At 39.6% G+C, this 15423-nt stretch overlaps 1 protein-coding gene across 1 annotated transcript in view; it reads right to left on the bottom strand.

Annotated features, from left to right (window-relative positions):
* The window catches only part of ppm1d.S (protein phosphatase, Mg2+/Mn2+ dependent 1D S homeolog), a gene marked incomplete at its 3' end in the record, with an annotated part of 38892 nt that extends 25005 nt beyond the window's left edge, over positions 1–13887 (bottom strand). Inside the window, 3 exon segments of the mRNA NM_001087222.1 lie at positions 2120–2244; positions 3306–3531; positions 13335–13887. Of these exon segments, the coding sequence (NP_001080691.1) occupies positions 2120–2244; positions 3306–3531; positions 13335–13692 (709 nt within the window). The 5' untranslated portion in view covers positions 13693–13887.
* Between the last annotated feature and the right edge of the window lie 1536 nt (positions 13888–15423).

Raw genomic sequence — 15423 nt, forward strand, 5'->3', positions numbered from 1 at the left:
AGGGCTAGCATTATCTTGGAAACCGAATATAAAAATAAGCATGCGGTATTCATGAAATTGGTTACCGTATTGTGCTTTCTAGAACACAGATAAAACTAGCCCATTAAAGACATGCTGAATAGGAAATTGCCATCCTCGGCTAATTTTGGAGCATCAATTAGTAATGTGACATTCTTACTTTCAGACCCGATCTGCCTGGGCATTATTAGTATTACTGAGAAAACAAGCTTTTTTGCAATAATAAAAGCACAGACGTTCATAATAATTGCTTTCCCATCTGTATTGGCTACTTGGAAAAAGGGGGAGGGCAATCATGCACTTCCTTATCTTTAGATAATTCCCAGCCTCTTCAAGAATATCACTATTAGTCTTGATGATAGCTGAGGGCCAATTAATGCAAGTCTCAGAAAACTGAACAAACATTTTTTCTTCTATTATACAGGCTTTCTGTGCAGATAAGCACCGGTTATTCATCAGTACTTAGGCACACTGCATGCGTCTCCTAATGCTGAAAGGAAGCAAGCCTACTTCAGAAAATACATCTCCCTTACTGCCCACTTAAGCAACAATGCAATTCAAAGAATAAATAAATTAATAAACAAGAAAAATGTACCCTTTACAGAAAGTGCAGCAGTTGGACAGCCTTTAAAGCAACAATTATGAAAATCAAATTTAGTACAGCCGGTATTATTTCTGTATGAAAGGGGCAAAAGGAGGGCTTGAGAGATAGAACCAATTAATCATTTTGTTGGCATGGCATACAGCCCTTATGATTCTGGTTTATAGTCTAAACTGTGCATAGGCTCTTCTACATTGCCTACAAGATCAGCATTTTCCTATTCCACCAAGCTCCGATAGATTTTGCAGACTAAGACAGCAAGAAAAGCCACAAAAATACATTTTAAAACGTCTGTAATTCATAAGATGACCCTTAACCTAAAAATGCAATGTAAATTTACAGTATGGCTGAAGAAATTCAGAATGATAAAATATCTGGTTTAACTAAACACAAAACAGCTTTATCTGTAGTACACCACACAGTGCAGACTACAAGTGCTGAGAAAGTATCATGATTTAACAGTTAGGAAAGACACCCGCTAAGCTTCTAACTTGAGCCACTAGAGGGACCTCAACTATTCTCATATTAGATGACTAAGCCATTAGTCAGTAGTAGCATACAAAGAACAGCTGAATACTGTCTGGGCATGTCTGGGATATTATTAGTTGACTACGTTATACAACAGAGGTTGACTTGTAATATAAACTGATGCTACAAGGCTAATTAAATTCTGATGCTAGATGCACTAGTTTCTGTGCTATTATGTAGTAATTATCTGTATTAATTACTAATCAGCCTTATATTGTGACATTTATATTCTATGGGTAATGTATATTTTGAGTCGGTCCCTAAGCTCAGTAAGTGACAGCAGCACAAAGCATGTGCAGTGAATCAGCAGAAAAGAAGATGGGAAGCTACTGGGGCATCTTTGAAGGCACAGATATTCCCTGCTAAAAGGCTGTGGATGCCTTGGGCAGCTAGAAAATCCCGAAAACATAATATACAACATTTCTAGCCTATTTCTGTCGTTAAGCTTTACTTTTCCTTTAAAAATGCACAAATGCTGGTTAGTTCCAAATTGTTGGTGTGTCCACGCGAGCATTTTCCAAGGAGCACTGCGAAGTCATTGGAATGTAGACAAGAACAAATACCTTTATATTTAGTAAAGTACATATTCACCTTCTGGATGGTCTTTAAATACTTCAAACAAACTTCCTTTGGAAACTAAACAGATCTGTGTGGTATGTTAATCACGGTGGTCCTCCACCTTGGTAGTTAAAAATGCCTTTGTCCACCTGTAGCTACCAATTATTCATGTGATACATAAACATTATCAATGGCAAGATATATCCAATACCTCCATATTGCCAATCACACCATTGAGTCGTGTTGTGGTGCTATTCCTAGACGGCTAAAGTGAGCCTTGAGAACATTTGAGAAACAGCAGCATCCCCAATTCCCAGATTGTGCCTCATAATCATTTTATTAGCACCTGAGCCTTGTAAACACTTGAAGAGCAGTTCACACTTTGTGCCATGGCTACTGTGGTCTAACACTTACCAAGGGCCCGAGCCACAGCCAAGAATGGAATTTGATCGATGACTGTGCTTCTTCTTACAGGTCCATTGTGTGTCAAACGAGGCCTTTTCCACACCACTCTGTTTACTCCAGATTTGTTTATAACACTGTTGCAGAGGAGAAAAATTAAGATTATTACTATTTTTGGTTTATTTTTGCAGTTTCATTCGTTGTTAATGAAGTTTTCTATCTAACCTGGAACCTTCACTACAGTTTGTGTCACATTTTGCCTGGAGAAAAACATCAAGCACAAGAAAACGTGCCATGGGTGTTTGAATGTCTAAACATTTTATTTTTAGATCTTCAGATTATCCTTCCCTATATTAAGATCAGCAATGGCTTTTGGCCGCTATTTTTGTTTTTAATAAACACTTGATAATATATATGTGCATATATTATTTTTCAAAGAAAACATTAGTAAAGGTAGAATTACAAAGCATGTGTGTGACATGAAGTCACATAAGCAATTTTTCCATCTGCAGTACCAGCAATAGAAGATCAAGGTGCTTGATCCCTTAAGTAGCTATGGAAAAAGGGTTGAAGCCACATGCAAGTAGCACACACACACTGCCACGTATACTGCAAGTAGCACACTTGTACTGCCACTTATACTGAAAAGTGTATAATGCAATATAAGTTATACAAGTTACTGCTCCTGGGCAAATTTAGTGCCTTTTATTTACATTACATTTATAACATTGAGCAGCTCAGTGTTTAGAACCTTAGTGGTCACATCTTTTCTATGAACCAAGCTGGCTTCTTCAAGTATGACAATTTTGTGGCTGCTGAATAAAGGTGGCCATAGAAGCAACAATTACGATCTTTCTTGGAAAAGATCTTTCCAAGAAAGATCGTTCGTTTCAATACATAGTGTAGAACTGAATCATCAGATATACAGGTAGGAACAATAGAATTCCACCTGCATCAGGCAATTCAGCACTAACAATGGCCGATGTTTGGGTGCCTTCAAAGGCAGATCAGAATTTTCGATCCAGCCGATATCAAAGTCTTCTGCCGATATCGGTCGGCTCTTTTCCCACCATACATGCACCGAATATCATACGAAAATTTGTTTCATACAATATTATCTATGCATCTATGGCCACCTTAACACAGAGGAATGGGTAATAGATTATAGTGAATGTTAAGGGAAATAAATATTCCCTACCTGCCACCAAGGCCTTCAATTCTCTCTCTTTCCCGTGGAAGCTCAGGCTTGTGGTCCTGTGTCACTTCTACAGCCTTCAGAGAGTCTCTTGAGCCATTCTGCAGTCCAAACACAACACCCGAGTCTCCCACATGAGCCACATACATCTTATTGCCTCTGATAATAACTACAGTGGCTGTGGTTCCAGATGTACTCGGGAGACCGGTCATGGTCTTAGGCCATTCAGCTGTAAAACAAACAAAAGCCAAGACTAAATTTATACACTCATAAGCATTATTTGCAGTCTTTAGGTATTAAAACACATCACCATGAAATCTACACCTCTTATAAGAAACTGGCACAGACAATTAATATACTTCCCCTCAATACATTTTTATAAAATATCTGAAATATATTACATTTACCGTGCTATCACAATATGCAATTTTTTAAATAACAGGAGTAACCATCTGTAACAAAAATAATAAAAAGAATAATGGCAGCTAAAAATAAAGCCAACTGATATATGTCTTCTTCCAATATTGTACATGAGAGTTCCTGTGACATTAGAACGTTCCAAAGAAGCAAATATAATATTGAAATAACAGAAAGAGCTGGTAATTATCAGTGAGTTGATATACTGTTAATGGTCATCCAGCTTTTCTCATTTTTTTTCTGACAGCCAACAGACAAAGTTGGAAGGGGTGCAACTGGCAAATACTGGCTATCAGTGTGGCATCAACTAAAATAAGGAACTTTATATTGAAGGCTAGAATTTACACCTCCAGCAGCCATGTACATATCACCCTGGACATTGCTTTTCAACAGATAGAAAATGCAGGGGGGGGGCTGAAAATGGGCTAGGGTTTAGTTCTCCTTAAAAAAATAATAATAATAATGATGATGAACTTGTGTCAGGTTTAATTTTTATGGCCATCTCACTACTCAAGGAGGAGACTTTGTCCTAGGCGTACTAGGTACAGTACAGAAATTTCCCTAAAGTACAGTCCTTGTAGATACTAAACTTGGCTGTATCAAACAATGCCAGTCAGCAGCATTAAAGGCAAATAAGGTCTTGAGCTGTATTAAAAGAGGCATAGAGTCAAGGGAGGAGGGGGTCATTCTTCCACTGTATAGAGCACTGCTAAGGCCCCATCTAGAATATGCCTTACAGTTTTGGTCTCCAATGCTCAAACAGGACATTATTGTATTAGAAAGGGTACAGAGAAGGGAAACTAAGCTGGTAAAAGGTATGGAAAATATTAGCTATGAAGAAAGACTGGCCAAATTTGGGATGTTCACGCTGGAGAAGAGGCGCTTAAAGGGTGATATAACTATGTACAAATATATAAGGGATCATAATCATAATAATCTCTCTAATGCTTTATTTACCAGTAGGTCTATCCAGCTGACACAAGGTCACTCGTTCCAATTAGAAGAACAGTGAGAACTGTGAAGGTGTGGAATTCTATCGCGCGTGCTCGGTGATACATTAGATAGCTTTATGAAGCTTTAGCAAGTGAGGGAATACAGGGTTAAGGAAGATAGCTCGTAGTACAAGTTGATCCAGGGACTAGCCCGATTGCCGACTTGGAGTCAGGAAGTATTTTTCCCCCTATGAGGCTTCAAATGGCTTAATTTTTTTGCCTTCCTCTGGATCAACTAGAAGTTAAGCAGGTTATATATAGACTTAAAAGGTTGACCTTGATGAACGTGTGTCTTCTTCAATCTAACTTACTATGTTATTATGTGTAGAATGGAAACCAGCAATATTACAAGTGGGATGAACCTTGCGTATATTTAGTACAAGCGATGAAACGTTTCTGGCCAAGTCCCTTCGTTAGACTTGCCCCAAAATGTTAGATCGTTTGTACTTAATAAACAGGCTGGGTCATCCCGCTTCTAATAGACCTGTTGTGCTGGTTTCCATTCTACACGTTGCTAATTGGAAGGTGCCGATCCATCAGGAGACATTGAGCACCGGGTTAAAACACAGCTAAGGGCCAAGTTTTGCTGGTGAGTACTTTGTTTGGTTGCACTACGTTACTATGTTACAGATACACCCTCACAGCAAACCTATCCTTGAGTAGTGTTCAACCTGTCACTTAAAGGAAAAGGAAACCCTTTTGCAAAAAAACCCATACCCCTCCCCCCAGGCTAACTACCCCCGCCCGGGGAAATGCCCCATACTTACCCATCAGCACAGATTCTTCCAGCAGAGTTCCGCGCATCCATCTTCCGCGTCCTCTGTAAGCTGACTGGGAGATAGGTATGTCTGCGCAGAATTACACAGAAATTGCCAATCTCCCATTCAGCTTACAACGGAAACGGAAGGTGGATGCATGGAACTCCGCTGGAAGAATCTGCGCCGAGGGGTAAGTATGGAGCATTTCCCGGGGGGGGGGGGTAGTTAGCCTGGGGGGAGGAGGGAGGGGGGTCTACCAGGGGTGGGGGGGTACAGGGTTTTTTTTTGCAAAAGGGTTTCCTTCTCCTTTAAAGGACAAAGAAGCTTAGCCAAGAGTCAATGGTCCCTTGAAACAACAAACAAAGTTCATTGATTCCCAGTCATGTGGTTAATTTAAAAACATTTTTTCAAAGAGGTAATGTCAATTATTGGAAGGGGAAAAAAAAGACGTGCTTCAAAGCAAAGTGCAGTCACAGTGGTGCGCCTCAAACAGTTGCAACTAAGGACACAACCTGAAACACACAGCCACACACACAACCCGACCGCTGATCAGGAGACTTCCTTGGAGTGTTTAAACAATAGTCTCCTTGGGTCACTCCTTGGGTGACTAACGCCTTCAGTACAGACAAAGCACAAGAGGTATATCTTCATATTACTTGTGTTTCACAGTGGAAAGGCTCAAGTGCTAAAGTTCTTGCTAAACACTGACAAATGGTGAATATGTTTAAAATAAATTCCAGTTATATTCTGATACACTAGATGAATATGAAATTCCAGTTATATTCTGATACACTAGATCAGTGATCCCCAACCAGTAGCTCGTGAGCAACATGTTGCTCTCCAACCCCTTGGATGTTGCTCCCAGTGGCCTCAAAGCAGCTGATTTTTTTTATGAATTCCAGGCTTGGAGGCAAATTTTGGCTGCATAAAAAACTGATTTACTGCCAAACAGAGCCTTAATGTAGGTTGACAATCCACAAAGGGGCTACCAAATGCCAAATCACAGACCTTATTTGGCACCCCAAGAACATTTTTCAAGCTTGTTTTGCTCCCCAACTCCTTTTACTTCTGAATGTTGCTCATGGGTTCAAAATGTTGGGGATCCCTGCACCAGAAGTTTGCTCCACCAGCAGATAAATGCCTGACTCCATTTAAACATTTGAGTTTTTTGGGAGCAAATTTACCATTGATGTCAGGGAGTTTCCACTGAAGTCTATGACAGGCAGCAGTGACACTTCTAAGCAGGTAGAAATATGCAAGGCGAGCAAATGCCTGAAAAGCTGAACTTTAACTAAAAAGTCGCCTATTTCGTTCTACTGCACATGCGTTTGCCCAGGGAAATTTGAAAGAAAGAAGAAGACGGAAGAATATCTCTCTGTGGTGCTCACTGGTATAACCTCGGGCCGGTGCAGTTTTCTGCTGATAGGAGCACCGGTCCTGGTTTCAGGTAAGTCAATACAATCATTTGGGGTGCCTAACATTTGGCTCCCCCAAGTGCAAACAGACTGTCCTTTTCCTTTAAGTTAAAAAAAACATACAGTAAAAGTAACTGCAGTAAGCGGAGGAAAGGGCATTAATGCTTAAAAAGAAAGCCCTTTGTATAAGATAAGTCTAACAAAAACTCAATGGAATGGGGGATTCACAAAAGGGTTGATATTGAGACAAAATAAAAGTAGAGATAAAAAATTACACATTTACCACCAAATTCACAAACCTTTATCTCCAGTTTTCAGATTTTGTCTTTTGCACAACATTTTAACCACTTCTTTTCTGAATTTGTCTTTAGCTCTTACTACGCATCAAATTGTAATTTGGGAGGCTTTGCTTTTCCTATAGATATTAAAGGATAATATATAATGCCTCATTCATTAAGCTAAAACTAGTAAAATAATGCAAGTGTGAGTTAAAACATTTTTACATACAAAATTGTAAAATTACACTTTTTTTGTTTAATCAGTGTTTTACTTGTTTTGTTAATGAGATTTTTACACCTAAAGGGTACGACAGAAATTTGTGCCCTGGCTATAAAATGGTAATCCCTATTAATGTGCTAATTCCCCAAAGGGGCACCTATAAGAGGTGTGAAATAAAGATTGGGTGAACCAAAGCAGAGCAAATAATTTTAAAATTCATCACACAGGGAAGAGTTATACATAAACTGGCCATAGACTCAAAGATCCGCTCGTTTGGCGATGTTGTTTAAAATGTCCTTTTTGCTCCGTTTTTATGTTGTTTGAAAGACAAATTCCTAAAAGTGTCTGTAAACTGTCTTTCTTTCACTAAAAAAGTGACGGTCGAGTCGGAATTTAGGCGGATTTCTGTTTGTGATATGGAGAAAGGATTTTACACCAGTTTACCACCAACTTTTACTTCATCTCCACTTTTGTGAATGCGTGTTTGCATTCAACAACATAGATGTACAGGCTGACTTTAAAGTAAAGACCAGTTATTTAGCATTATATACCCAAGAACAAATACATTCAGTGTGTGGGAATTATTTTAGAAGAGAGATTTCTCTTCCAGTCCTGAAAGACTTTCCTTGTGGAAATCGAGTAAATTGCCAAGTGGTTCAATGTTCTGAACTCTAAACAATAGAGTATTGTAATGTGACAGCTGTAAAACACGCATTTGCTTTGCTCAAAGCCAAGCAGGGCACACTTGTGACATCAGAAAAAGCATTTCTGAAACCCTTCCCACAAAGGCATGTCTCAACTAGTATTTTCGCTTTACAGCTGGTTAAAGTCTATGAGAACTGGACAAGTGTCAGAGAGATTTTCAGGTAGAGAAAAAAAAAATACAGCTCAGCTGAAATTCTCCCTGACTCATTACATGCTACAGTGAAAAAACAAGGGCCTGCCCATGATCTTCCATGCTGTGGGCCACTTATCTGCTATTTCCCACATTTATAAAACAATATAGTCATATAAAAAGTACCATTGAGCTCTTGGGCATGCTAGTTGTTCAGCCTTGGATAAATATGTGAGGCAGTTATTTGCATGCCTTGGATCTTCTGTCTTGTGTGGCCAGCACAAGCTTTTCAAACTAGTTTTATATTGTGCTGTTAGAAAGAACAAGCTCAAGATTAAGAGGTTAGGGGTAGGATAGTGATTTATAGGTGGATCCCAGTGACAACTGTGCAAGCTGGTTGCAATTAATACTGTAGATCATTCATGGAACTGTTTGAATGTGGCACTGGCCATTTCAAAGAAAGGAACCCTAAAGTCTCATTGGTTTCCCAGGGTCTCAAGTAAAGCTGGCCATACAAGTGCAGATTAAATTAAACTTTAACTGCTTCTAAAAAGTTAGCAGTTAATTTAACTGCGTATAACAGGAGGTTTTAAAAAAATCCATTGGTCTACATCAGATCATTGATGTGGTCATCTGGGGAAAAGGAACATTTTTGGGTTAACAACCAACTAAAACCTTGAAAATTTGTAATTCACGTATATTGGAACTATGCTTAGGGTTACATCTTTGTTCATTATGCAAAAGCAGTTTATGGATGGAGATTCCCTTTAAATTAAAAGTAACCAGTGCTGTTTGAGCTGCACATTATGAAAATTACTAGTGTTCTTGAGTGTCTTATATGTGGAATTAAACCTGCTTACTACCTTTTATATAAAAACAGATAACATACTTATTACAGGTGACAGAAATCACAAAGGTTTAGCCATCTTACACTAGCTATATAAGAGTTTATCCAACATTTCCAGGTTCTGTAATGTTATTAAATGCAGGCAAGTTATTCCCTTCCTTAACACAAATTGATGCTTCTAGTACATGTGCAGAATTGTTATAGGCTGAATGTTAAAGGAGACATTTTGTGTAAAAAAAGAATGTGCCAGTGCATTATACTCACTTAGATATAGAAGAAAGGTGCTTAAAAATGTAGCATTTCAGGCTGATTTATTGAATATTTCTGCAAAAACCCCAATAATCCCTCTCTTCCACTTCCTGAATTCCCAGGCTGTGTAGCTCACTGCACTTTAGCACAGGAACCAATCAGCAGCTAGCAGGACCAGATAGGGAACTGAAGCCTGTCTTTGCTTGTGTGACTGCAGGGCTGCGATTTGCTGTCCCCCTCCTACTGTGCTTCTGGCAGGGACCATTAAGTCACGCCCACCCCTCATTTGAAACACAGACAGGAACCAGTGAACATCTATAGGGAGCTCCAATAAAGGGGCTATTTTTAATCATAATAATTTTTAGCACCAGGTAAAAGCAACACCATATATTACTTATAATTGCCTACAAAATTAGGGTTTTTTTCATTTATACTATAGGTCTCCTTTTAAATACTGTTGCAGTATTAGTCTACCAGGTTTGTATTTTATAGCACGTCAAATTAACTGCATCTCATTAGATCAACAGTAGACAAGTTTGACAAAAATTGTTTCCAGGCAAGTTACTTCGGTACACAAAACTCCTGAAGACAACAAATGCAATATAAATAATTGTCTGTATTACTAGACTGATTGACAGAAAGGGGAATTTATTTTAAAGGCAGTTCTGAGTAATCCCCAGAATGGGATGGGCAGTGGTGTGCAAAAACAAAATAGACTTTCTATTTGTGCTACAGAGCCTACAGAGAGACCATTAACAATATCATAGCTTATAATAATCATAGTTATCATTCTAGCCATTTTCCATTTGTGCACATAAAACAATGAAAAACACATGAGTTTAACTTCACTTTGCTCCCATTGTGTTTATATTGCACTCTCTTGCTAATTTTAAGCACAACAAAGACAAATCACAACTAGAGCTGGCCTTACAAGAATCAATAAGCAGTTCAATAAGCAGCAACCACTGCTGCATTCTGGGCCTTAGGAAGGTAATCTGAATAAAGGTTGAATGCCAATACCATTGTCTGGGGAGGTCACCATCCAACATAAGAATGACAGGGACCACACTTCTTTTCAGCTTTTGCCAAAGAATTGATAATCCACATAGGAGCTAGCAAATGGCCAATCAAAGCACTTATTTGGCACCCCAAGAACATTTTTCATGCATGTGTTGCTCCCCAACTCCTTTTACTTCTCAACGTTGCTCACAGGTTCAAAAGGTTTGGGATCCCTGCTGTACACACTCTCAGCTCAATCAGCATCAGAAAAGTCTGCTTGGAATTTCATGAAGTTTATAAAACCCCACTGGCTTGTGGCAACAGGCCTCAAGCAATGTCTTATATACATGCAGTTCTGACCAGAGCTCGTTCAGCATGGTGTTTATATTTGCTTGGATTTCTCCAAATACTGTGGGTTCCTCCTACAGACAAATAAAAAATACTTGCAGGGTAACTGGCCTTCTGACCAATTAACCCATAATTTGTGGGTGCCAGTGTGACTGTGGCAGGCATATTAAATTAAAAAAATAATTTAGTGTTGCGTTTAGACAGCCCAAGGGACCACAGTATTCAGCTTGAAAGCTGCAACCAGCCTGTAGGCCACCGATCAAACAAAACTGTGTGAGAGCATATATTTATCTGATCATCATCATTTATTTATCTGATGTGCATATCATTTTTTGTTTCCTTAAATAACTGTCAAAAAACAATAGGTCTTCCATTAGCTTAATCTACCTGATTGACAGAGCAGAGATATATTTCTCTAGGATGGGGGTGTGGTTCAGATCATAAATTGGAAATATATTTACTATTTATCTGTAGGAGAACAGCAACTCTACAAGGATTTAGAGGAAAAAGAAATGGATGATTAGTTGTGGCAGCTGTAAAGCAACGATCTGTCTCTGGTTTACAATAATTAGATTGCAGGTCTTCCCCTAAGGGCATTGTGTTATGCCTTATGATTAAACTGTAGACAATATTATTATATTTTACGAAAAAATGTCCTTAATTTAAAAACTGGAAAATAGGAACAAAGCATGCAAAAGGATTAACAAAAAGGGCAGAGCATAATAATTAATAGTCTTTTTTTAACAGCCACTCACAATAACCAGAGACTGTTATTCTGAAAGTACAAAAAGAGACGGGCAACTTGGGTTTAAATATTAATGGGCAGGAAATGCTTCATTGTACAACTGTAACAACAACAATCCTTACAATTGCCTAGAAATACTTGTAATAATGGATACTTGGGTGGGGGAATAGGGCTTGAAGGTGTAATTAACGTTTAAAGGAGGAGGAACGTTGTTTTCTCGTGTTAGGCACCCCAAGTGATTGTATTGACTTACCTGAAACCCCCAGCTGGTGTTCCTATCAGCAGAAAACTGCACCGGCCCGGGGTTTTGTGTACAGAGTGGTGTGTGGTGCAAAAAAATACTTTAGCTTTTCCACACAAACTCTTCTCTGTGTGTCCAGTTACAGGCTGAGCCCCTACCTCAGCACCCATATATTGACTAAACATAGTGGGGGCAAAATACCATAGATTGTTTTTTCTCTGCTGGCGCATATACAAAATGACCCATGAAGCATTTTCCTTAGGTTATAATTTAGTATGTTAAAGAATGTCCTAATTGTAGCAACATTTTAGTTATTTATTTTTTTTTATTTGCCCTTTTTCTGTCCAGTTCCAGCTTTCAAATGGATGAGTCTGACACAAGTACCCAAAACACTATTACTTTGTGAGACTACAACTTCTTTGTTTCTTTGATGTACTTACTTTACTATTCAGACCCTCTCCTAACTATCTTCTAGTTTCTCATTCAGCCTGCTAAAATGAAAAATCACCAGCGGCCATGCACTCGCGGCGCTTCGATTTCCGCAGTGGCCCGAAGTTTCCTAGTGAGGCAGCTTCAGAAATAGAAGCGCCGCGAGTGCATTTTAGCAGGCGGAAGGCAGGGGGAAGGCAGTTCGGGGATTGTCGCCCCGAGTCGCCAGGCGACTAAGTCTCCCCGTGTGCTAAAGCCCTTAAACTGCTACCTTGTTGCTTGAGTAACCTGGACCCTAATAACTTCTGAAATTCCAAAAAAGAAAAAAAATTGTGTTAGAATGTCAATATCTATCAAACAAAGGTAATTTAAAGGTGAACTGCCTCTTTAATACAGAAGCAAACATGATAAAATCAAGTTGCAACATTTATATAACAATTACTACAGTCCTAAATAACTGGAAGGCCATAAAATAGTGTAGCAACATATATAAGTACACAGTATAATAAAACAATGAGTGAGTTCTGATGTCATCAGTTATAAACGGTGAGTTCTGATGTCATTTCTGTCACATGACTCACTGAAATTTGTGTATTATAATAAATAAAGTACCCCCAGTTGTAAAATATCAGGATATAAGTTACCTCGGAGTTCCATGACCTGTATAAAAACACTTTGCCTTCGGCCTCGTGTTTTTATATGATCATTAAACTCCTCGGTAACTTATATCCTTATATTTTACAAGAGGGGGTACTTTATTCACTGTATATTACATAAAAGCCATGAATATCTTGTAAATAATATCCTTATAAACGGTGAGTTCTGATGTCATCAGTTATAAACGGTGAGTTCTGATGTCATTTCTGTCTCATGACTCACTGAAACTTGTGTATTATAATAAAGTACCCCCAGTTGTAAAATATGAGGATATTATAAGTTACCTCGGAGTTCCATGGCCTGTATAAATGTATATGGTCATGAAACTCCTCTGTAACTTATAATATCCTTATATTTTACAAGAGGGGTACTTTATTCACTATATATTGCATTTTCTTTCATTGAGAAAATTGTTATTTGTCGGTGACTGTTCCTTGGGGGTGTATGAGGCGGTTTAAAGTGCCTGTATATGTGATATAGATATTGTTAGGGGATATCCCCACGACAAAGCGTTCTGCTGTACAGTTAGCATTAGCAGCGAGGGGCCCGGGCAGCCTCATGTACTAAGTGCACCGACAGGGCGAAGAGAGCGAGACACTTACGGAGCTTTTTCCACATCGCATGGTGACAAGCCACGAAGCCCTTGCGGATGGCGCCGCACACTTCCTCGGGATCTCGGGACAGGAAGCCTTTCTGTTTGCGGATATGAGCCCAAAGATGGTCCCGAGCAAAGTGGGCTGCTTCCCGACCCCCATGTCCATCATAAACAGCGAAGAAGGCAACAGTCTGCCTGTTCTCACTCCTGCAGTTTTTAGCCGGTGTCCCTTCCTCTTCCTCCGACCAAGGCAGCTCGTCCTCCCCCGGCTCCGGTCCCACTACTATCTGGATAACATCCTCCATATACTTCCTTCCTCCCTGGTCCGACGACACGCTCACCCGCAGGGTGAATGGAATCTCCATTGCACCCCTTCTTTGTTACCGCTCGGACGGGAAAACGCCAAAAAGTGATCAATTTCTGAACCGAACCCTACGCGATGGATTAGCGGTGGTCGGAGAGAAATCGATTTCACGACTCGGTGCTTCAAAAATCCGCCAACTGCGCTTCTGATTGTTTATATTCAACACTGTCCGGGAGCCGACGATACGCCTCCTACGTCACACTGCAAAGTAGAGCGCCCAGGCGGACCGGCCAGTATAGGCTTCGTACAATTCCTGTGAGCATGCGCATAAGAGCTACACTGAAGGAAGCCCGCGTAGCCATCGCAAAGGCGGGCAACCACTGTTGTTTATTTTAGATTCTCTACTTCCGGAGACGTAACAGCGTTTGAGACGCTAGTGATGTTCTAATCTAGAATATTCCATATGGCCAGCTTCAGCCTCCATCTTTGATCTGGGCAATTCCAAGCCTGAACAGCTTTTAGAAGCGCCGCTACTGTGGTTGTACTGATAAAACATACCTTCTAAATCGCACCAATAGCTTGCATCTTGCATGTATAGTATAGTGCATGCAAGAAGTGCGAATCATTTGCCCTATTTTAAGCAGAATTGATCCCTTCAGATCCTTTTATCCCGAGACAACTGGAGTTATACTGCACATTAAAGTACACTTCCCAACGTTTTGTTTTATTAAACAAAAAAATGCCATCAAAAAAAATGTCTGTCTAAAATCGACCACTTTAAACCATCCAGGCCCAGACTGGCAAACTGTGGATTCTGGCAAATGCCAGAGGGGCTTAGGGTTGCCACCTTTTCTGAAAAAAAAATACTGGCCTTCCTATATTTTTATCTTTTTTCCCTAATAACATTGTTATTAACAATCATTTTTACAGGTCAGGCCGGTAAAATACAGACCAGGTGGCAACCCTAAATTGGGGCTGGTGAAAGATGCCATAAATGATCAATATTTCATGGGCTGGTTAGGGGCCTCTCTGTACTTAGGGTTGCCACCTGGCCGGTATTTTACTGGCCTGGCCTGTAAAAATGTTGCTTGATGCCAATGTTATTTATAGAGAAAAAACACAAAAATATAGGAAGGCCAGTATTTTTTTCCAGAAAAGGTGGCCTTCCTATATATTTATCTTTTTTCCCTATCAATAGCATTGGGATCAACCATCATTTTTACCGGCCAGGCAGGTAAAATACAGACCAGATGGCAACCCTATCTGTACTTGGAATGCCAGCACCTATTTTGGCTCCCACTTGAGTGCTGAAACCGTCCCATTCTAATCATTATACAAACCATTCAGTGGTATCTCCTACCCTGATTTTATATTATAAAAATCCCAAAAAAATATAAAATAAAACAAATTGGCATCCATCTAAAGCTTTGGTGGAAAGACAATGCTTAACAATGGGGTTTATACACAAGGCAAGGTGCAGCTAGTCCTATTACTGTCCCACTGGTGCTCCGTCCTGGCACCCAATAAGCCAATATAAAGTTCAGAGTGTAGGACAGAAGGACAAAATCGCAGGTTTACTGCTAACTAATGTGCAAATTTATTGTAGTCCACACAACATGTTTCGGGCACCATCTGCCCTTTTTCAAGTGTGCAACACAAGTGAAATACAGAGTATTTTATACTTGTGGTTGTGTGGTTATATATACTCTGTATTTCACTTGTGTTGCACACTTGAAAAAGGGCAGGGCAATAAATTTGCACATTAGCAGTAAACCTGCGATTTTGTCCTTCT

This window comes from Xenopus laevis, chromosome 2S (assembly GCF_017654675.1).
Source record: "Xenopus laevis strain J_2021 chromosome 2S, Xenopus_laevis_v10.1, whole genome shotgun sequence".
NCBI lineage: Eukaryota > Metazoa > Chordata > Amphibia > Anura > Pipidae > Xenopus > Xenopus laevis.